The following is a 23,170-nucleotide window of genomic DNA, read 5'->3' as shown; positions in this document are numbered from 1 at the left end:
CTTTGAGGGCGCTCCCGCTGTCCCGGGACGCGCAGAGGCGACACCCCGGGAGTCCCCGCCGCGCCGCCATCCCGCCACAACTAAAAACCCCTCCGACAACAGGAGGGCTGCATCTCGCTTTCCTCTCGGCCAGCCTTCCCCGTGGCAGGGTTAGCACAGCCTCCCCCCCGAGGCAGACACAAACCGCCGCCTTTGGCTCGCTGTGGCGCGGCGCCCGCCGCTCCAGGTGACAGTTACAGCTCCGCCGCCGCGTCCCCCTCACGGCGCCGCCACACAGCGCGCCCGCCCTCACGGCCGCGCCCCGCCCCTCCGCCACTACAGCCAATCACATCCCTCCGCCTCTCCGCTCTCATCTTCTATTGGCTATTACTCCTGCCAATCATTTTCCCGCCCAGCGATGTCACGAATGCGCGCAGCGCTGATTGGCGCAGTGGGGATGGGCGTGGCGAGTTCGGCTTTAAAGGCGGTTGTGCGGCGCGCGGTGCCAGCGCCCCCCCCGGTACCGGCGTCCCGGCCCGGCCCGAGTCCCGGCGCCGGCGGATGGAGCTGAGCTGTGCCATGGCGGGCAGCAACGCCGCCCCGCCGGGCCCCGGGCCCCCCGCCGCCGCCGGCGCCGGGCTGATGGACAGCGAGGACTACGAGAGCCTGCCCAGCGGCGTCGCGCTCGGCACGCACATGGTGGCCGGGGCCGTGGCGGGGATCATGGAGCACACCGTCATGTACCCCGTGGACTCGGTCAAGGTGCGCGGGGAACGCGGCGAGCGCCGGGGGAGCCGGGCACGGGGGGGCCGGGATGGGCCGGGGGCGCTCGGGAGGGGCGGCCGGGGGATGCTGCGGGGAGCGGGACAGCGGCGAGGGGAGCCGGGTGCTCGGGGACAGGGAGAGGGGAGAGGAGAGAGGAGAGAGGTGTGCGAGCGTTATGGGGGTGCAGGAACTGCTGGGGTACCGGGAGAGGGGAGAGGGAGAGGTGTGCGAGCGTTATTGGGGTGCAGGAACTCCTGGGGTACCGGGAGAGGGAGAGTTGTGCGAGCGGGAGAGGGGAGAGGGAGAGGGAGAGGTGGGTGAGCGTTATGGGGGTGCAGGAACTGCTGGGGTGCCGGGAGAGGAGAGAGGGAGAGGTGGGTGAGCGTTATGGGGCTACAGGAACTCCTGGGGTGCCGGGAGAGGTGGGTGAGCGTTATTGGGGTGCCGGGAGAGGGAGCGTGAGAGGTGTGCGAGCGTTATGGGGGTGCAGAAACTCCTGGGGTGCAGGGAGAGGGGAGGGTGCGGGCGTTATTGGGGTGCAGGGAGAGGTGGGTGAGCGTTATTGGGGTGCGGGGAGAGGGAGCGTGAGAGATGTGTAAGCGTTATTGGGGTGCAGCAACTCCTGGGGTGCTGGGAGAGGGGAGAGGTGTGTAAGCATTATTGGGGTGCAGGGAGAGGGAGAGGTGTGTGAGCGTTATTGGGGTTCAGGAACTCCTGGGGTGCTGGGACAGGGGAGAAGGAGAGGTGTGTAAGCGTTATTGGGGTGCGGGGAGAAGGAGCGTGAGAGGTGTGCAAGCGGTTATTGGGGTGCAAGAAGCGCTGGGGTGCAGAGAGAGGGGAATCTGAGAGGTTTGTGAGGGGTTTTGGGGTGCAAGGTTTCTTTGGGGTGCGAGAGGGGAGTGTGTAAGTGGTTATTGGGGTGCAAGGGGGGAGTGTGAGAGGTGTGCAAGAGGTTTTGGGGTGCAGGAAAAGGGGAGGTGCAAGGGGTGTGCAAGGAGCAGTTGGGGTGCAAAGGGGCAGGCAGTGTGTAAGGAGTCGTTGGGGTGCTGGGGGTTCAGGGGGTTCGGGGGGTTGTTGGGGGTTTAAGGGACGTGTAAGAGTTTTTGGGGTGCAAGGTGGGAGATGTTAAAAAAATTGAGGTGGAAGGGGGGAGAGCGTGGAGGGGATGTTGGGGTGCAGGGGGTGTGTGAGGAACCTTGGGATGCAGACGGGCGAAGTGTCCGTGGAATGTTGGGGTGCACGTGGGGGAAGGTGTCTATGGAATGTTGGGGTGCAGATGGGCAGAGTGTCCATGTAATGTTGGGGTGCAGATGGGCAGAGTGTCCCTGCAATGTTGGGGTGCAGATGAAGGGCAGTGTCCCTGCAGTGTTGGGGTGCAGATGAAGGGCAGTGTCCCTGCAGTGTTGGGGTGCAGATGAAGGGCAGTGTCCCTGCAGTGTTGGGGTGCAGATGAAGGGCAGTGTCCCTGCAATGTTGGGGTGCACATGAAGGGCAGTGTCCCTGCAGTGTTGGGGTGCCCGAGGTTCCCAGGACACGGAAGGTGCCAGGCAGTCCCCGAGGGGTCACCCCCAAATCCCCGCTGGCTCTGGGGCTGTCCCGGGGAGCTCTGCTCAGCGCTGGTGCGAAGGGGACAGCCCGGTGCTGCTCCCCGGACGGGGAGATGCCGGCCCGGTGCCACCCGTGCCCTGCCGGCACCCCTGGATCGGGATCGGGATCTCCCCGGGCAGCTTTTCCCTCCCGGGACACACCGGGATGGGCGAGGGGCTTTGGTGGGGTCACGGTGCTGAACAGGAGCTGCCCGGTGGATTTTGGAGCTGCTGATGCTGGAGCACACTCAGGAAAGGCTTCCCAGCGTCTCCAGAGTGTGGGAATCATCCCCAAGGATAATTCCTGGCTCTGCCCTGCCGGTTTGTTGCTGTGGGGCCTTCAAAAGAAAAAGGAAAGCTGGGAAAAGCCGAAGTGCCTCTATGAGTGGCGGGGATGATTCACGAGATGTTGCAATCCCTTCTCCTTTCGTCCTGGGCTCTCTGAAAGAAAAGAAAGGGCAGGGGGGAGGAAACGCCTTGGCTGGTGCAGCTCCTGCCGGTGTTAGCAGCACTCAAATGAAACATTCCCGGTTCCCTTGCCCTGTTCGCCCTCGGGGTCCGTCCCTGCTGCGGCTGCCCCAGGCCGGGGATGTCCCCGTGGTGGCACCGACACAGGCGGGGGTTTGTGCCCGGTCACGGCCGGGGCAGCTCCCCGGTGTTGTCCCTGCGGGATTGTGCAGCCCTGGCCTCGGGAGGGCCGGGGCAGGGATGGAAGCGGTGCCCGGCTTCCCGGAGGGGGAGGCGCTCCGCGGGGAAAGCTCCCGGGCCGGGCGAGCCCCAGTCCGGGATAGATCGCGGATAAATCGCGGATAAATCGCTCCGGCAGTGCGGGAAACGCCGCTGGAGCCCGGCCAGGGTCCCTGTGTGTGCTGGGGCAGAGCGAGACCCCGCTGGGATCTGCTGGGCCCCCGCTGGGCCCCCGCTGGGATCCGCTGGGATCCGCTGGGACCCCGCTGGGATCCGCTGAGACCCCGCTGGGATCCGCTGGGATCCGCTGAGACCCCGCTGGGATCCGCTGGGATCCGCTCCCGCCCGGGCTCTCCGCTCCGCTCCCCCCGGCTGCTCCTCCCGGCTGCTCCGGGCAAAGGTGAGAGCTGGCTGGCCCCAAAAGGGAGGGTTTGGTTTTGGATTCGTTTCCTTGTGGTGTCTCAATCCCATGACAGCTCAGCTCTTTGGCCGTGTGGTGGCAGAGGGGCCAAAAGGAGCAGAACAGGAGCAGAAAAGGAGCCGGGCTTTTCCTCCCTGGGGCTCCCCGGGGCTCCGTTCCAGGCTTGGGCAGGTCGGGATTTTCTGCAGGTGCCGGAGGGGCACCTGGGCACCTCCTGCTCTCAGCTTCCTCCCGTCTGCCTCCCAGCGAGTCATTTCCTCCCAAAGAGAAACTGAAAATGTCGTAATTTGGGGAATTGTTTGCTGCAGGCACTTGCACAACCCCTGAGCTCGATGGGGTCACAGAATCCCAGAATGGTTTGGGTGGGAGGGGACCCTAAAATCCCCCGGGGCCGCCCCAGGGCAGGGACACCTCCCCCTGTGTGTGCCAGGGTGCTCCAACCTGCTACAACTCCTCTGGGAATTCCATCCCTCCTTCCTCCCTCACAGGGAAGAATTCCTTCCTATCCAATTTTCAACCTACACTCTTTTCCTCCCTGTTATTTTTCAGTGTTGAATAATAAATAATAATTTATTTTCTTTTTTACCCCTTAAGCTGCAGCCTCACCTGTACTTTCCCTCTGCCTCTCCCCTCAGCTCTGGCTGTTTGGACACCCTGGGCTGGGTTTTCTGAGGGTGTTTCTTACACTTCTCAGCCTTGTTTTTATTTGTGGCTGCTGCAAAAAGCCAGCTGTGCTGGGAGCCCTGATCCATGCCCAGGTGATCTGCAGGGATCAGCGTGGCAAGGACTCCTGAGGGCAGCAGAAAAGGAGTTTCTGGAGGGTTCCCCTGGAGCCTCCTCCTCCTGCCCTGCTCCATTTGGTGGTTTTTCTGCTGGAGCTGTGAAAACAAAGCATGGGCTCCCCTTGAGGATGTGAGGAGCAGTTTTACTCCCCTTGGGGATGTGAGGAGCAGTTTTGGTCCCTTTGGGGATGTGAGGAGCAGTTTTGGGTCCCCTTGGGGGTGTGAGGAGCAGTTTTGGGTCCCCTTGGGGGTGTGAGGAGCAGTTTTGCTCCCAATGAGGATGTGAGGAGCAGTTTTGGTCCCCTTGGGGATGTGAGGAGCAGTTTTGGTCCCCTTGGGGATGTGAGGAGCAGTTTTACTCCCCTTGAGGATGTGAGGAGCAGTTTTACTCCCTTGAGGATGTGAGGAGCAGTTTTACTCCCAATGAGGATGTGAGGAGCAGTTTTACTCCCCTTGGGGATTAATTAATTGCTGGGGGGAGAAGCTGGAGGTGTGCAGGGCTGGCACCTCCCTTCTGGCAGAGAGTGCCAATGGCTCCAGGGACCAAAAAAATCCTTTTCCATGAAAACCTGGCCAGCCTTTGGAGCTTCCCCGTGGTCCCAAAGCTCCTGGAGGCCCAGCAGGACTTTGGGGTTTGGTGGTGGGGGATTCTGCATCCCCCCATTTCCAGGAGGAGCAGTTCCTCATGTCCCAGCTGAGGGGGAGTTTTGGGATGTTGGGAATTCCTGGATACCCTGCTGGACTGACCTCTGCTCCCCTCCCGTGGATGTGCTGCTCATCTGGGGGCTCTTCCAGCTGAATCCTCCCAAAATTGGGGTTCAGAGCTTGAGCCAGGCTTGAGCCTTGTCCTGTTCCAGCTGAACTCCCCCAAAATTGGGGTTCAGAGCTTAAGCCTGGCTTGTGCCTTGTCCTGTTCCAGCTGAACTCCCCCAAAATTGGGGTTCAGAGCTCAAGCCTGGCTTGAGCCTTGTCCTGTTCCCGCTGAATCCCCCCAAAATTGGGGTTCAGACCTCGAGCCTGGCCAGTGCCTTGCCCAGCTGGCAGGATCTGCTGGATCCCTGCAGGAATGCTGCAGATTTCCTGCTCAAAGCGTTCTGTGTTCCCTTTGTGCACCCCTGTCAGGGCAAAGCAGGTTGTGCTCAGAGAAAATAAATCAAGAACCCCCAAACAAAAGGCAGAGGAGATCCGAGGGTGTTTGTAGGGTGTCACACCAGGGACCCTGTGTGCAAAACAGACCCAGGAAAAACAACCCTAGCTAAAAACCACGCAGAAAACAGCCCTGGAGGGGTGCTGGGGCTCTTCCCAAAGCTCAGCCAGCAGGACAGAGCCCTTCCCCAGGAGCAGGAGCTGCCCCAGCCCCAGCCTGGCCCTGCTGGGCTGTTTGTTCCTGCCCAGCTCGCTCCTGCACTGCTCCCTTATGCAATGGGGATTAATTGCTGGAGGTGGAGAAGAATTTCTTGGCTGCTTATCAGGGGTGAGGCTGCAGGAGCTGCTGGGTGGCTTCAGATAGGTGAGAGGAGCTGGGGGCACTGCCCAGCTCGGGGAAATCCTCTCCTGGAGCCCTGATAAATGTCAGCTCCCTCCCTCAGGGCTGCTCCCAGCGCCGGGGCTCTGGCTGGGCAGCAGCCACCCAGGAGATCCTGGGTTGGGTTATTCCTTGGGCTGTTTGTTCCCCAAAATCCTGATTTTGGTTCTTGCTTGGGCTGTTTGTTCCCCAAAATCCTGATTTTGGTTCTTGCTTGGGTTGTTTGTTCCCCAAAATCCTGATTTTGGTTCTTGCTTGGGCTTCTTGTTCCCCAAAATCCAGGTTTTGGTTCTTGCTTGGGCTGTTTGTTCTCCAAAATCCTGGGTTTGGTTCTTCCTTGGGCTGTTTGTTCCCCAAAATCTTGATTTTGGTTAATCCTTGGGCTGTTTTTCCTCTTAAATCCTGATTTTGGTTCTTCCTTGGGCTGTTTGTTCCCCAAAATCCTGAGTTTGGTTCTTGATGGGCTGTTTATTCTCAAAAATCCTGATTTTCGTTCTTTCTTGGGCTGTTTTTCCTCTTAAATCTGGATTTTGGTTAATCCTTGGGCAGTTTTTCCTCCTAAATCCTGATTTTGGTTCTTGCTTGGGCTGTTTGTTCTCCAAAATCTTGATTTTGGTTATTCCTTGGGCAGTTTTCCCTCCTAAATCTGGATTTGGGTTCTTGCTTGGGCTGTTTGTCCTCCTAAATCCAGGTTTTGATTATTCTTTGGGCAGTTTGTCCTGTTAAACCCAGGTTTTGGTTATTCCTTGTGCTTTTAGTTCTAGTCAATCCTGATTTTAGTTATTCCTTGAGCAGTTTGTCCTCCTAAATCCAGGCTTTGGTTATTCCTTGGGCTGTTTGTCCTGTTTTTGGTTATTGCATGGGCAGTTAATCCTGGTTTTATGGGCGCTTAGTCCTGGTTTTATCTGCTCCTTGGGCTGTTAGTCCTGTTCTACCCAGGCTTTGGTTATTCCTTGGGCACTTAGTCCTGGTTTTATCTGCTCCTTGTGCAGTTAGTCCAGTTCTGCCCACGAGTGATGGGTGGCTGATGCAAACTGCAGCCCGTGTGGGCTTCTCTGGGCTGTGGGGTGAGTTTGGAACCCCTTCAGAGCAGCTCAGATCCACAAAAATAAGAAGAAATCCAATTTATCCTGTGAGGGCTGTACCCACCTTACCCCTGTGCCATGAAAAGCTGCCCTGGTCCTGACCCAGCTGCAGCAGCAGGGTGGCTGTAAATTGATTTTTTTCTGGGGTGTGTGTGGCCCTGACAGCTGCAGGAGGTTCTGTTCCCTCATGGGAGCTGCTGGGGTGAAAGTGGAAAAAACTGGATCACCAATAATGGCTTTATTTTCTAAACCAGACTGGTCCTGCACATAAATGTCACCTGCTGCTGCCATAAACTGGGATAGACTGGGATAGACTGGGATTTTCCCCAGGGCATCCTGAAATCCTGACTGGCCTCCACAGGAGGGGGTGAAGGTGCAGAGACTGGATATAAAACCTGCTTTGAAATTCTGAGCTAATTCTGTGAATTTCTGCCCTCCCTGGGGGATTTTCCTGAGTTTTGGGGTTTGTTTGGAGCTCGCAGGGAATGTGGAACAGGGAGCTTTGTACCAGCTGATGCTGCACTCTGAAATTCCAGCCAAATTTTGAAGGTTTTTAAAGTGTATTTCCTCCAAATTTCATCATTTGGTTGGCTTGGACTTGAGTAAACCCGGCTTGGTTTTGTTGTTTTGGGTGAAATTCTTGAACCCAGCTCTGGTCTCTTCGCTGGAAATGTTTTGGGGGCTCCAAGGTTCAAACCTTAAAGGTTTTTTATGGAAGGCTGAGCTGCTGTGTGGCTTCCTGGCTAATTAATGAAGGGTTGATGAGCTGGAGGGGTTCCTGCTGGGGAGGGGATGCTGCAGGTCTGGAGCCTCTCCTTGGAAAAGCAGCAATTCCAGAGTTTGCTGAACCCCCCCTTGCCCAGGGCTGCTGCTTTGGGGCTGCTCCAAGGGCTGGTTCTGGTGGCACGGGCTGGAATTGCAGAATCTGGGAATTCCTGAGGTTGGGAAAGCTTTCCAGTGCCACCCCCAGCTGGGAAAGCTGGGAACAGGCAGGAATTCCCTGAAAAGGAGAAACTGCAGAGCCGCTGTCCCCCAGAGGCAGCAAAACCGAGCTGGGTTTGTCAAGTCAGGCCGACCAAAAGCTGGAATTTGTAGCAAATACACTTTAAAAACCCTCAAAATTTGGCTGGAATTTCAGGCCTTCCTTGGCCACCCCCAGGGCTGTGGCTCCATGGCCTGTCCCAGATTTTTAACCTTTTCCAAGGGAAGGATCTGTGCACGTTTTGCTGCTGGGGATTTCCTGGGATGGCCAGGGAGGTTTGGGGTTTGTCATTGTCATTGTCACCTCCAGGCCTTGGAGCCCTGGAAGGAGCTCCAAGGAGTTTTCCTGAGGGAAGGTTGTGAGATGGAGTGGTGACAGTGAGCTTGGGAGCAGCTTTGGGGTGCCAGGATCAGCTTTGGGGTGCCAGGAGCAGCTTTGGATGCCGGGAGCTCAGCTGGCTTTAAAATCTGTGTGAGAAAAAATTCCCAAAAGGGGCAGAAATGCAGCTGGAATTCCCTGCCAGGCCCTCAGGGAGAAAACCTCTGGGAGCTGAAGGGAAAGCTGGGACAAGGAACCTTCCAGAGCCTCTGGGGGACGCTGGCTCTGCATTTTCGCCTTTTCAGGGAATTTTTGTTGCAAATTTTCCCAGCTCGCCCTTCTAGGAACTGTCCCGAGCTGCTGGGCAGCTGCAGGAGGGACAAGCTGGGGCAGAGTCAGGGTGTTGAAAGGAGAAAATTACAACCTGCCCTGGATTTCTTCACCCAGCCTTTGGAGCAGCCTCATTCCTTGGGATTTTCATGGATAGAGCAGAGCAGAGGTTGCACTTCCCTCCAGGAGCAGCCTGGGTGTCGCAGTGGGAGGGTGGATAAATAAAAATGAGGATAAATGAAAAGGAGGATAAATGAAAAGGAGGATAAATGAAAAGGAGGATAAATAAAAAGGAGGATAAATAAAAAGGAGGATAAATAAGGGACATCCAGGGGCTGAAGTGACCCCTCAGTGATCTCGGGGTTCTGGTGGCTCTGAGCCCTGGGGTGGGGACCTGGGGGGTCCCAGCTGTGGGTTTCTCTGGGTCTGGAGTGAAGGCACTTGAGACTTTAGTTCATGTTTGCACTCAAATATTTATTCCTTTTTATCAGTAAATCAGTCTCACTGCTGGGAGTTGGGCAGCTTTTCATTAGAAGGCACAGAATGGCCAACAATCTCTTGGTACAAGGTGTTTTAAGACTAAATTGTCCAATTAAGAGCTGACACCTGGATTATTTTCCCTTTTAACCCAATAACTGATCCCACAGAGCTGCAATGGGGACTTTTCTGCCCAGTTACAAAATGCCCCCAAACCCATGGAGAAGGAGAAGGAAGAACCATGAATGTCACAGACATGTTTGATGAGAAATCCTTTTGCTAAGATCTTTTCTCTTGAGAAGCTGAGAGCCTTAGAAATGAACCATAAACAATGATTGTCTGCTGCTGTGCAAGGCAACAGGCAAATCTTTGATTGGGCTCGTGGTTGTTTTTAATTAACGGCCAATCACAGTCCAGCTGGCTCAGACTCTCATCAGTGACAAGATTTTATTATCATCCTTTTCCCTTTTCCCTTTTCCCTTTTCCCTTTTCCCTTTTCCCTTTTCCCTTTTCCCTTTTCCCTTTTCCCTTTTCCCTTTTCCCTTTTCCCTTTTCCCTTTTCCCTTTTCCCTTTTCCCTTCTCCCTTCTCCCTTCTCCCTTCTCCCTTCTCCCTTCTCCCTTCTCCCTTCTCCCTTCTCCCTTTTCCCTTCTCCCTTTTCCCTTCTCCCTTCTCCCTTTTCCCTTTTCCCTTTTCCCTTCTCCCTTCTCCCTTCTCCCTTCTCCCTTCTCCCTTCTCCCTTTTTCCTTTCCCTTTCCCTCTCCTTTCCTCTTTCTGCTTAAATCTTTTCTATTCTTTTAGTATAGTTTCAATATCTCATTTTCTTTTAATATAATATATATCATAAAATAATCAATCAGCCTTCTGAACCATGGGGTCAAGATTCTCATCCCTTCCCTCGTTCTGGGACCCCTGTGAACACCACCACACCTGAAGAAGAAACCCAGGACAAACCCTGTGCCCTCCATCCTGCTTCCATCCACACTAAAAACCCCAAACCCTCAATTTCTCACCGAGTGACACCCCACACTGCTCTCTGTGATCTGTGTGACACTTGTGGGGTTTCCAGTCTGTGGTGCACTCCAGGAAGCTTTGTGCCCGGCTGAGGGTCGGACTCAGAGCCCCGTGGGGGTCGGGATAGACAGAGGGCCATGGGGGTTGGGGTCAGCCTTAGAGCCCCGTGGGGTCAGGTCAGGGTCAGAGCCCCGTGGGGGTCGGGGCAGACAGAGGGCCATGGGGGTTGGGATCAGGGTCGGCCCCAGAGCCCCGTGGGGGTGAGGGTCAGCCCCAGAGCCCCATGGGGGTCGGGATAGACAGAGGGCCATGGGGGTTGGGGTCAGCCCTGGAGCCCCGTGGGGGTTGGGGCAGGCAGAGCCCCGTGGGGGTCAGGGCAGACAGAGGGCCATGGGGGTGAGGGTCAGCCTCAGAGCCCCGTGGGGGTCGGGGTCAGGGTCAGCCTCAGAGCCCCGTGGGGGTCAGGTCAAGGTCAGCCTCAGAGCCCCGTGGGGGTCAGGTCAGGGTCAGCCTCGGAGCCCCGTGGGGGTCGGGGTCGGCCCCAGAGCCCTGTGGGGGTCGGGGCAGACAGAGGGCCATGGGGGTTGGGGTCAGCCTGAGTCGGGGGTCGGGGCAGACAGAGGGCCATGGGGGTTGGGGTCAGCCTTAAGCCCCATGGGGGTCAGGGTCAGCCTGAGTCAGGGGTCAGGGCAGGCAGAGGGCCATGGGGGTCAGGTCAGCCTCAGAGCCCCATGGGGGTTGGGGCAGGCAGAGCCCTGTGGGGGTCAGGTCAGCCCTGGAGCCCTGTGGGGGTCGGGGCAGGCAGAGGGCCATGGGGGTCAGGGTTGGACTCAGAGCCCCGTGGGGGTCAGGTCGGGGCAGGCAGAGGGCCATGGGGGTCGGGGTCAGCCCTGGAGCCCCGTGGGGGTCGGGGCAGGCAGAGCCCCGTGGGGGTCAGGGCAGGCAGGGGGCCATGGGGCTCAGGGTCAGCCTGAGTCGGGGTTCGGGGTCGGGGCAGGCAGAGGGCCGTGGGGGTTTGGGGTCAGCCTTGGAGCCCCGTGGGGGTCGGGGTCGGGGCAGGCAGAGCTGACCGAGGGCCGTGGGGCTCAGGGCAGGCAGAGCTGAGCGAGGGCCGTGCAGAGCTGAGCGAGGGCCGTGCCGGGTGCTCTCTGTTGCAGACCCGCATGCAGAGCCTGCAGCCCGACCCCAAGGCGCAGTACAGGGGCGTGTACGAGGCCCTGAGGAAGATGGTGCTGACCGAGGGCTTCTGGAGGCCGCTGCGGGGCATCGACGTCACCATGCTGGGCGCCGGCCCGGCCCACGCGCTCTACTTCGCCTGCTACGAGAAAATGAAAAAGTCCCTCAGTGACATCTTGCAGCCTGGAGGGAACAGCCACCTGGCCAATGGTATTGCTGGGGTTGCCCTAAAAAAACAGTTATCAGTATTCCTTGCTGGCTTCTCACTCAGCCTAGTGTACCTCCCAATCTAAATTCTTATTTAATCTCAAATTTTCCAGCACAAATCATCAATTTGGTGGTGGTAACAGCCACTTGGCCAGTGGTATTGCTGGGGTTGCCCTAAAAAAAAGCAGTTATCAGTATTCCTTGCTTGCTTCTCACTCAGCCTAGTGCCCCTCCCCATCCAAATTCTGATTTAATCTCAAATTTTTCCACCACAAATCATCAATTCTTAGTTAATCTCAAATTTCCAGCACAAATCATCAAAATGCCATTGGTCACTTGGCCAGGGGTATTTTTGGGGTTTGCCCTGGAAAAAAACCAAACCCGTTTCTGGTTATCAGCCTATTCTTTGCTTGCTTCTCACTCAGCCTAGTGCCCTTCCATATCCAAATTCTTATTTAATCTCAAATTTTTCCAGCACAAATCATCAATTCTTGTTTAATCTCAAATTTTCCAGCACAAATAATCAAAATACCATTGGTCACTTGGCTAATGGTATTTCTGGGGGTTGCCCTAAAAAACCAAACCCGTTTCTGGTTATCAACCTATTCCTTGCTTGCTTCTCACTCAGCCTTGTGCCCCTCCCCATATCAATTCTTATTTAATCTCACATTTTTCTACCACAAATCATCAATTCTTGTTTAATCTCAAAATTTTCCACCACAAATCATCAATTCTTGTTTAATCTCAGATTTTTCCAGCACAAATCATCAATTCTTTAATCTCAAAATTTTCCACCACAAATCATCAATTCTTGTTTAATCTCAAAATTTTCCACCACAAATCATCAATTCTTGTTTAATCTCAGATTTTCCAGTACAAATCATCAATTCTTTAATCTCAAAATTTTCCACCACAAATCATCAATTCTTGTTCAATCTCAGATTTTCCACCCCAAATCATCAATTCTTGTTCAATCTCCAATGATTCCACCCCAAATGATCACTTCAGTGGCAGGAGGTGTTGAGGTGCAGCTGTGCTGTTGCTGTGCTGCCATGGCACCCCTGAATTGGGGGTGACCCTCGGGATCAGCCCCCCCTTTGCAGGTGTCCCCTGAGGCATCACCCCAGCCCAGGGAGGTTTGAATTGAGGCGTCCCTGGAGCGCTCTGCCGTCCTGGGGATCCATCCAGGGGATCCATCCAGGGGAGCCATCCAGGGGGATCTCATGCAGGGGGATCCATCCTTGGGAATCCATCCAGGGGAGCCATCCAGGGGATCCAGCCTTGGGAATCCATCCAGGGGAGCCATCCAGGGGAGCCATCCAGGGGGATCCATCCAGGGGGAATCCATCCAGGGGATCCCATCCTTGGGAATCCATCCAGGGGATCCATCCAGGGGGAATCCATCCAGGGGATCCATCCAGGGGATCCATCCAGGGAATCCCATCCTTGGGGATCCATCCAGGGAATCCCATCCTTGGGGATCCATCCAGGGAATCCCATCCTTGGGGATCCATCCAGGGGAGCCATCCAGGGAATCCCATCTATGGGAATCCATCCAGGGAATCCATCCTTGAGAATCCATCCAGGGGGATCCTGTCCGGGGGATCCTGTCCAGGGGATCCCATCCAAGGAATCCCAACAATGGGGATCCATCCAGGGGGATCCTGTCCAGGGGATCCATCCATGGGATCCCATCCTTGGGAATCCATCCGGGGGATCCTGCCCAGGGGATCCATCCATGGGATCCCATCCTTGGGAATCCATCCAGGGGGATCCTGCCCAGGGGATCCCATCCAGGGGGATCCCAACTATGGGATCCCATCCTTGGGAATCCATTCAGGCAGATCCCATCCATGGGGAATCCATCCAGGGGGGATCCCATCCAGGGGGATCCACCCAGGGGATCCCATCCAGGGAATCCCAGCTATGGGGATCTCACCTAAGGGGATCTCACCCAGGGGGATCCATCCTTGGGAATCCATTGGAGGATCCAGTCCAGGGGGATCCCATTCAGGGGGAATCCATCCAGGGGATCCATCCTTGGGAATCCATCCAGGGGGATCCCATCCAGGGAATCCCTCCAGGGAATTCCAGCTATGGGGATCCCATCCAGGGGGATCCCATCTATAGGAATCCATCCAGGGGATCCATCCTCCATCCTCTGTGTGCTTTAATTTTTAGCAGGAATATTTCACTTTTAAACCCAGCAGAAGGGCTGGAATTGAGCAGCCAAGGCTTTTCCAAAGGCTTTGTGCCGGAGATTCCCGTGGGTTTGCTGCCAGGGGCTCGCTGAACTCAGGGAAGGGAACGAAATCCCTTCTCCTCCCTGCTCTCTGCTGGAGCACATTCCTGTGTCTGCCTTTCAAGCAGCTACAGGCCTGTGGGGCCAGCAGGAGTCAGAGCTGCAGTGACCCAGAGGGATTTGGGCAGGAGGGAGCTGGAGCTGGGAGCCGACATCAAAGGGAAGGAGTGGCTGCCGAGCCTCCCCCAGGGCTGAGCAGGGCTTGGCACAGCCTGGGCACGGGGCTGAGTAAGGGATGAGGATCCCAAAGGAGGGATGAGAATCCCAAATGAGGGGTGAGAATCACAAATGAGGGATGAGAATCCCAGATGAGGGGTGAGAATCACAAATGAGGGGTGAGAATCACAAATGAGGGATGAGAATCCCAGATGAGGGGTGAGAATCACAAATGAGGGGTGAGAATCACAAATGAGGGATGAGAATCCCAGATGAGGGGTGAGAATCCCAGATGAGAGGTGAGAATCCCAAATGAGGGGTGAGAATCCCAAATGAGGGATGAGAATCCCAAAGGAGGGGTGAGAATCCCAAATGAGGGGTGAGAATCCCAAAGGAGGGGTGAGAATCCCAAAGGAGGGATGAGAATCCCAAATGAGGGATGAGAATCCCAAATGAGGGATGAGAATCCCAGATGAGGGATGAGAATCCCGAATTAGGGGCGTGCTGGGGGAGGGTGAGCGTTGCTCAGGGCTGGCTGCGGCACCGCGGGCGTCTGGGTGCAGGGATCTGGGAATTGGCCTTGGGAAGGGCAAAGGGGGGGCTGGGAGTGGGTCTGGGGCTGGCTCAGGATGGAATTCCTGCCCTGGGAATCCGGGCTGGGGCCCTGCAGGTGGGACCTGGGTGCTCCCTCAGCATGGGTGGGATCCTCCGTGGATGGAGCTCCCCGTGGATGGATCCCCATGGATGGATCCCCTTGGATGGATTCCCCTGGATGGAGCTCCCAGTGGATGGATCCACGTGGATGGATTCCCCTGGATGGATTCCCCTGGATGGAGCTCCCAGTGGATGGATCCACGTGGGTGGATTCCCCATGGATGGAGCTCCCCAGTGGATGGATCCCCATGGATGGAGCTCTCCCATGGATGGATTCCCCATGGATGGAGCTCCCCTGGATGGATTCCCACATGGATGGGATCCCCAATGGATGGATTCCCCATGGATGGAGCTCTCCCATGGATGGATTCCCCATGGATAGGAGCCCTGCATGGATGGAGCTGCCCTATGGTGGGATCCCCCCCAGATGGATCCCCCATGGATGGGACTCCTCCATGGATGGAGCCCTCCTGGATGGGATCCCCATGGATGGATTCCCATGGAAGGAGCCCCCATGGATGAATTCCCCATGGGTGGGATCCCCCTGGCTGGATCCCCATGGATGCATTCCCATGGGTGGATCCCCCTGGATGGATTCCCCTGGATGGGATCCCCCTGGCTGGATCCCCATGGATGCATTCCCATGGGTGGATCCCCCAGTATGGGATCCCCCTGGATGGATTCCCCTGTATGGGATCCCCCTGGGTGGATCCCCATGGATGGATTCCCATGGATGGATCTGCATGGATTGGATCCCCCTGGATGGATCCATCTGGGGGTATTCCCATGGATGGATCCCCCTGGCTGGGTCCCCCTGTATGGGATCCCATGGATGGATCCCCCTGGCTGGATCCCCCTGGCTGGATCCCCCTGGCTGGGTCCCCCTGGCTGGATCCCCCTGGGTGGGTCCCCCTGGGTGGGTCCCCCTGGATGCATTCCCATGGCTGGATCCCCCTGGCTGGCTCCCCCTGGGTGGATCCCCCTCGCTGGATCCCCCTGGGTGGATTCCCATGGATGGATCCCCCTGGATGGATCCCCTGGCTGGATTCCCCTGGCTGGATCCCCTGGCTGGGTCCCCCTGGGTGGATCCCCTGGGTGGATCCCCCTGGGTGGATCCCCCTGGCTGGATCCCCTGGCTGGGTCCCCCTGGGTGGATCCCCTGGCTGGATCCCGTGGCTGGATCCCCTGGCTGGGTCCCCCTGGGTGGATCCCCCTGGCTGGATCCCCTGGGTGGATCCCCCTGGCTGGATCCCCTGGGTGGATCCCCCTGGCTGGATCCCCCTGGCTGGATCCCCTGGCTGGATCCCCTGGCTGGATCCCCCGGCTGGCAGCGCTGCCTTTTGAGCCAGGCGTGGTTTGCTCAGGGCTGCTCTCCTTGCAGGCATTGCTGGGAGCGTGGCCACGCTGCTGCACGACGCCGTCATGAACCCTGCCGAAGGTAATCCCGGCGCTCCCCGGCCTCCAGAGCCAGGAATCCCCGCACAGATCCCTCCTGCCCTGGCTGCAGGGCTGCCCCAGCTGGGAGACTCCAGACCCCAGAGCTCCTTCCCCTGTCCCGGGGAGGGGAGGGGAGGGAGAGCAGCCCGGAGGGATTTGTCCCCTTTGCTGGTGCCACCTGTACTGTCACCGCTCTGCTGCTCCTTGGGGAGGTGGCTCTGGTTTTCCTCAAGCTTTGGACTGACCAGGCTGAGCTCAGGTGTTGGATGAGCACGCTGTGAGATTCCTGGGGAGCTGGAGGGGCAGGAGGAGGCCTCAGGAAAATGAGGATTAGAGGGAACTGCAGCTCAATGGCAATGCTGCCACCTGGCAGCTCCTCAGCGTCACTGGGTGTGCTCCTGAGTGGGCCCAGAGTTGGGAATCTCTGAAGGAGAAACCCTCCAGTGTAGCAAATCCTTGATCAGTCAAATTAATTGGCCTCGTTAGTCAGTGGAAGTCACTGCAGCCAGAGAGGCTGGAGGGGGCGTGGGACAGCCCTGGGGGACGCTCAGGTGTGACGTCACCCTCCCACCCTGGTCACTGCCAGGTGTGTGTGCATCCTCAGCAGCCTGGGGAGAGCTGAGGGGGCAGTGACTAACCCTGAGGAGAGGGGCTCATTAGGCCTGGTGGGTCATTAATTAACCCTGAGGAGAGGGGCTCATTAGGCCTGGTGGGTCATTAAGGAGTTCATTAGAACTGAAGGTTTGTGAGGAGGGGGGTTCATTAGAACTAAAGGGTCATTAATTAAGCCTGAGGAGAGGGGTTCATTGGGAAGTGAGCCCTGAGCTGTCCCCTCACTGTGCTGAGCTCTGGGGGCCCTGGGCAGCTCGGGGGGTTTGGTTTGGGTGGAGAAGGGGAAGTTGGGGCTGTGCCAGGCAGGCCTGACCCCACAGCTGAGCAGTGTCCCTGTCCCCATGTCTGTCCCAAGCTCTGGGGGCACTGGGCAGCTCAGAGAGTTTGGTTTGAGCAGGGAAGGGGAGCTCAGGGCTGTGCCAGGCAGCTGACCCCACAGCTGAGCAGGGCCCCTGTCCCCACATTTGTCCTGAGCTCTGGGGGCACTGGGCAGCTCAGGAGGATCGGTTTGGGCAGGGAAGAGGAGGTTGGGGATGTGCCAGGCAGGCCTGACCCCACAGCTGAGCAGTGCCCATGTCTGTCCCGAGCTCTGGGGGCACTGGATAGCTCGGGGGGTTTGGTTTGGGCAGGGAAGGGGAGCTCAGGGCTGTGCCTGGCCTGACCCCACAGCTGAGCAGTGTCCCATGTCTGTCCCAAGCTCTGGGGGCACTGGGCAGCTCGGGGGGTTTGGTTTGGGTGGGGAAGAGAAGGTTGGAGATTTGTCTAGGGTCACTCTGGGAGCTGTGCCAGGCAGGCCTGACCCCACAGCTCAGCAGGTCCCCATGTCTGTCCTGAGCTCTGGGGACACTGGGCAGCTTGGGGGGTTTGGTTTGGGCGGGGAAGGGGAGCTCAGGGCTGTGCCAGGGATGCAGCTGAGCAGTGTCCCTGTCCCCACATCTGTCCCGAGCTCTGGGGACACTGGATAGCTCGGGGGGTTTGGTTTGGTTTGGTTTGGTTTGGTTTGGTTTGGTTTGGTTTGGTTTGGTTTGGTTTGGTTTGGTTTGGTTTGGTTTGGTTTGGCAGGGAAGGGGAGCTCAGAGCTGTGCCAGGCCTGACCCCACAGCTGAGCAGTGTCCCTGTCCCCGCGTCTGTCCCAAGCTCTGGGAGCCCTGGGCAGCTCGGGGGGTTTGGTTTGGGCAGGGAAGGGGAGCTCAGGGCTGTGCCTGGCCTGACCCCACAGCTGAGCAGTGTCCCTGTCCCCATGTCTGTCCCGAGCTCTGGGGGCACTGGCAGCTTGGGGGGTTTGGTTTGGCAGGGAAGGGGAGCTCAGGGCTGTGCCAGGGATGCAGCTGACCCCACAGCTGAGCAGTGTCCCTGTCCCCACGTGTCCCCGAGCAGTGGTGAAGCAGCGGCTGCAGATGTTCAACTCTCCGTACACGTCGGTGCTGGGCTGCGTGCGGACGGTGCACAGGACCGAGGGCTTGGGAGCCTTCTACCGCAGCTACACCACGCAGCTGACCATGAACGTGCCCTTCCAGGCCATCCACTTCATCACCTACGAGCTGATGCAGGAGCACCTGAACCCCCACCGCCAGTACCACCCCCAGTCCCACATCGTGGCCGGCGCCGTGGCCGGAGCCGTGGCCGCCGCCGCCACCACGCCCCTGGACGTGTGCAAGACGCTGCTGAACACGCAGGAGAACACGGCCCTGAGCTCCCTCAAGATCAGGGGGCACCTGTCGGGCATGGCCAACGCCTTCAGCACCGTTTACCAGCTGGGAGGGGTCCCCGGCTTCTTCAAGGGCGTCCAGGCCCGGGTCATTTACCAGATGCCCTCCACGGCCATCGCCTGGTCCGTGTACGAGTTCTTCAAGTACATCCTGACCAAGCGCGCGCTGGAGAAAAAACCATAAAGAACTACAGAACCTACAGAACCTACAGAACCTAAAGAACCTACAGAACCTAAAGAAAGAACCTACAGAACCTAAAGACCTAAAGAACCTAAAGGCAGCCCTGGGGAGAGGGAGCAGGAGCCTCCCCAGGGCTCCTCCGGGCTGCAATTCTGCTGCATTCCCATCTCCACAGCCCCTGGTGCTCGGTCACTGAGCGCCCCAGGGATTCCAGGGACTCCTGGTCACTGTGTCCCTGTCACTGAGTGTCCCTGTCACTGAGTGTCCCAGGGACTCCTGGTCACTGTGTCCCTGTCACTGAGTGTCCCTGTCACTGAGTGTCCCAGGGATTCTGGGGATTCCTGGTCATTGAGTGTCCCCCTGTCACCGAGTGTCCCAGGGACTCCTGGTCACTGTGTCCCTGTCACCAAGTGTCCTTGTCACTGAGTGTCCCCAGGGATTCTGGGGATTCCTGGTCACTGAGTGTCCCTGTCACTGAGTATGTCCCTGAGTGTCCCAGGGACTCCAGGTCACTGAGTGTCCCTGTCACTGAGTGTTCCAGGGATTCCAGGGGTTCTTGGTCACTGTGTCCCTGTCACTCAGTGTCCCAGGGACTCCTGGTCACTGGGTGTGTCCCTGTCACTCAGTGTCCCAGGGACTCCTGTTCACTCAGTGTCCCTGTGGATTCCCAGTCACTGTGTGTCCCTGGGCATTCCTGGTCACTGAGTGTCCCAGGGACTCCTGGTCACTGAGTGTGTCCCTGTCACTGAGTGTCCCCAGGGATTCTGGGGGTTCCTGGTCACCAAGTGTCCCCAGGGATTCCTGGTCACTCAGTGTCCTCCAGGATTCCCAGTCACCAAGTGTCCCTGGGCATTCCTGGTCACTGGGTGTCCCCAGGGATTCCTGTGGTGCTCCCCAGGGATTCCTGGTCACTGAGTGTCCCCTGTCACCAAGTGTCCCCAGGGATTCCTGGTCACTCAGTGTCCTCCAGGATTCCCAATCACGCAGTGTCCCTGTGGATTCCCAGTCACTCAGTGTCCCCTTGTCACTCAGTGTCCCCAGGGATTCCTGGTCACTGGGTGTCCCTGGGCATCCCTGGTCACTCAGTGTCCCTGTGGATTCCTGGTCACTCAGTGTCCCCAGGGATTCCCAGTCACTCAGTGTCCCTGTGGATTCCTGGTCACTCAGTGTCCCCAGGGATTCCCAGTCACTCAGTGTCCCCCTGTCACCAAGTGCCCCCAGGAATTCCTGGTCACTCAGTGTCCCCTGTGGATTCCTGGTCACTCAGTGTCCCTGTCACCAAGTGTCCCTGTGGATTCCTGGTCACTGAGTGCCCCTTTCCCTTCCTTAAACAACAACAAAAAAAGAGTTTATACAGACTTTGATATTAATATATATCTATTTAATAACTTTATTTTGAAGCAGTGAAATCTCAAGCTTCTCTTTTTCTGGAAATAAGATGGAAAATGGAGTTTACTCCTTGCTGAAAGTTTAGGTTATCCAACCTAAGCTGGTTTATTTTTATTTTTATTTTTTGTTATTTTATTTTTACAGCAGAGAAACAAAAATATCCTGGCACAGAAGTTAATTTTATATAAATATAAAAAGAGCTGGATAATGTTTATCCTTTATTTTTCTATGTAGGCAGTTGGGTGGTTTTAAAATGCTTTTACAGCTGGGTGCCAAGCTGGTTTAAAAGGGCTCAGTTCTTCCCTCCTGTAAGGAAGACCCAAAATCGTTGATTTTATGGCCAGATTGGCTTTAATCACCCAGGAGGTGGCCTGGGTGTCCAGGTACTTGTTGAGGGGACAGGGATGGGGACATCACTGGGGCATCCCTTTGTGGGGAGAGGGGGAAATCTCAGTTCTGTTTTTACAGCTCTTGAAGGTGTGGATTTTTAACCAATATTATAATTTTGCAATTTCAGCTTGCTAAAGGTACGTGGTTATGGGAGGGACAGCTGGCCAGCCTTCATCCTCGCTGAGTTTGTCCCCTCTTCTTCCTCTCTGAAGCCCTGATCCCATTCCAGGACCTCTCCTGGCATCCCAGGGGGTGCCTGGAGCTGCTCTGCTCCCCCATCCTGGAGCTGCTGTTTACAGAGCCCCTGGCAGCTCCAAACCTGCCCCAAATCCTGGGGAAAATCCCAGGGCAGCTCCAGAGGCAGCTCCAGCCCTGCCTGCTGCTCCTCCCTGGCCTGGAGGGACAAAATCCCCACCTGGAGGGACAAAATCCCACCTGGAGGGGGAAAAACCCCACCTGGAGGGGAAAATCCCACCTGGAGGGACAAAATCCCACCTGGAGGGACAAAAACCCCACCTGGAGGGGGAAAAATCCCACCTGGAGGGGGAAAATCCCACCTGGAGGGACAAAAATCCCACCTGGAGGGGGAAAAACCCCACCTGGAGGGACAAAAACCACACCTGGAGGGGGAAAACCCCACCTGGAGAGGGAAAAATCCCACCTGGAGGGACAAAAACCCCGTCTGGAGGGGGAAAACCCCACCTGGAGGGACAAAAATCCTGTCTGGAGGGACAAAAATCCCACCTGGAGGGACAAAAGCCCACCTGGAGGGACAAAATCCCACCTGGAGGGACAAAAACCCCACCTGGAGGGGGAAAAATCCCACCTGGAGGGGGAAAATCCCACCTGGAGAAGCTCCTCATTGCCTGGGTTTGGTTTTCCTGCTTGGAATGCTGAGTGGGAAGGGTGGAAGCCTCCCTGCTCCAGCTGGGAATGGCTTTCCAAAATAAATTCCATCCTCCAGCTGCTCCCTTGGGAGATCAGGAGGGATTTTTGGGATCCTGGATGTGCAAATCCAAATTTCAGGTTCCACATACTGCTCTTTTGGGAGATCAGGAGGGGTTTTTGGGATCCTGGATGTGCAAATCCAAATTCCAGGCTCCATTTCCCATTTGGGAATGGCTCTTCCCAAACCAAATTCATCCTCCAGCTGCTCCCTTGGAAGATCAGCAGCCAAGGAGGGAATTTTGGGATCCTGGATGTGCAAATCCAGATTCCAGGGTCTCTGTCCCCGTGGGAATTGCTCTTCCTAAATCAAATTCCATCCTTGAACTGCTCCTTTGGGAGATCAGGAAGGATTTTTGGGATCCTGGATGTGCAAATTCCAGTTCCAGGGTCCATTTCCCATTTGGGAATGGCTTTTCCAAACCAAATTCCATCCTCCAGCTGCTCCTTTGGGAAATCAGGAGGAATTTTTGGGATCCTGGATGTGCAAATTAAAATTCCAGGGTGCACATGCCCATGGGAATTGCTCTTCCTAAACCAAATTCCATCCTTGAACTGCTCTTTTGGGAGTTCAGGAGGGATTTTTGGGATCCTGGATGTGCAAATTCCCATTCCAGGGATCAATTCCCTCCTTCCCAAAGCAAATTCCATCTTTTACCCACTCCCTTGGAATATCAGCAGCCAAGGAGGGAATTTTGGGGATCCTGGATGTGCAAATTCCAGTTCCAGGCTCCATTTCCCATTTGGGAATGGCTTTTCCACACCCAATTTTTGGGGAGCAGTTCCAGGGTCCCTGTCCCCCCTCCCTCGGGGCTGTCCCATCCCCCAGGTCTGGTTTTTGGGGTGACCCTGGGCAGGTCCCGTCCCTTCCCCGCAGGTTTGGAGCAGGGAAGTGCAGGATCCCCTCGTGTGTGCCTTGTGGGAGCCATCCCAGCGGGAAAGGAGCTTTTTCCTGCCTCTTGTTGGTGTCTGAACCTGAATAAATCCCTGCCCCGAGGGCTCCCTGTGCCTTAAAGTGGGAAAATCCCGCTGGATCCTCCTGCCCTGGCTGGGGCTGGAGCGCTCAGAGCTGAAGTTTTGCCTTGGGAATTGCTCTTCCTAAACCAAATTCCATCCTGGAACTGCTCCTTTGGGAGATCAGGAGGGATTTTTGGGATCCTGGATGTGCAAATTCCCATTCCAGGCTCCACATGCTGCACTTTTGGGAAATCAGGAGGGATTTTTGGGATCTTGGATGTGGAAATCCAAATTCCAGGATCCATTTCCCATTTGGGAATGGCTTTTCCAAACCAAATTCCATCCTCCAGCTGCTCCTTTGGGAAATCAGGAGGAATTTCTGGGATCCTGGATGTGCAAATTAAAATTCCAGGGTGCACATGCCCATGGGAATTGCTCTTCCTAAACCAAATTCCATCCTTGAACTGCTCCCTTGGGAGATCAGGAGGGATTTTTGGGATCCTGGATGTGCAAATTCCAGTTCCAGGCTCCATTTCCCATTTGAATTTAGGGATGAAAATCATCTTTTACCCACTCCCTTGGAAGATCAGCAGCCAAGGAGGGAATTTTGGGATCCTGGATGTGGAAATTCACATTCCAGGCTCCATTTCCCATTTGGGAATGGCTTTTCCAAACCAAATTCCATCCTCCAGCTGCTCCCTTGAGAAATGAGGAGGAATTTTTGGGATCTTGGATGTGCAAATTCCAGTTCCAGGGATCAATTCCATCCTTCCCAAACCAAATTCCATCCTCCAGCTGCTCCCTTGGAATATCAGCAGCCAAGGAGGGAATTTTTGGGATCCTGGATGTTCAAATTCCAGTTCCAGGATCCACATGCCCATGGGAATTGCTCTTCCTAAATCCTTGAACTGCTCCTTTGGGAGATCAGGAGGAATTTTTAGGATCCTGGATATGCAAATTCCAGGCTCCATTTCCCATTTAAATCCAGGGATCAATTCCATCCTTCCCAAAGCAAATTCCCTCTTTTACCCACTCCCTTGGGAGATCAGCAGCCAAGGAGGGAATTTTGGGATCCTGGATGTGCAAATTCACATTCCAGGGATCAA

The 23,170-nt window shown here is 56.4% G+C and overlaps 1 protein-coding gene across 2 annotated transcripts; it reads left to right on the top strand.

The window, feature by feature from the left end:
* The first annotated feature begins 513 nt into the window (after positions 1-513).
* SLC25A37 (solute carrier family 25 member 37) lies at positions 514-19,934 on the top strand. Of its 2 annotated transcripts, XR_014616773.1 has the most exons (5): positions 514-741; positions 11,108-11,336; positions 15,827-15,883; positions 17,872-19,551; positions 19,667-19,934. XR_014616773.1 is itself a non-coding variant. In XM_084221960.1 (4 exons), the coding sequence occupies exons 1-4, from the start codon at positions 541-543 to the stop codon at positions 18,384-18,386; spliced, it is 1,002 nt and encodes a 333-aa protein (XP_084078086.1). In that variant the 5' UTR covers positions 514-540; the 3' UTR covers positions 18,387-19,934. The 2 variants fall into 2 exon arrangements, 1 of the variants encoding a protein (XP_084078086.1); XM_084221960.1 differs by having other exon boundaries at positions 17,872-19,934.
* Positions 19,935-23,170: the final 3,236 nt, after the last annotated feature.

Source organism: Fringilla coelebs (genome assembly GCF_963513975.1).
Source record: "Fringilla coelebs genome assembly, chromosome: 26".
NCBI classification, from domain to species: domain Eukaryota; kingdom Metazoa; phylum Chordata; class Aves; order Passeriformes; family Fringillidae; genus Fringilla; species Fringilla coelebs.
Note: the sequence above shows the minus strand (reverse complement) of the source record. Positions and strands in the feature narration are given on the sequence as shown.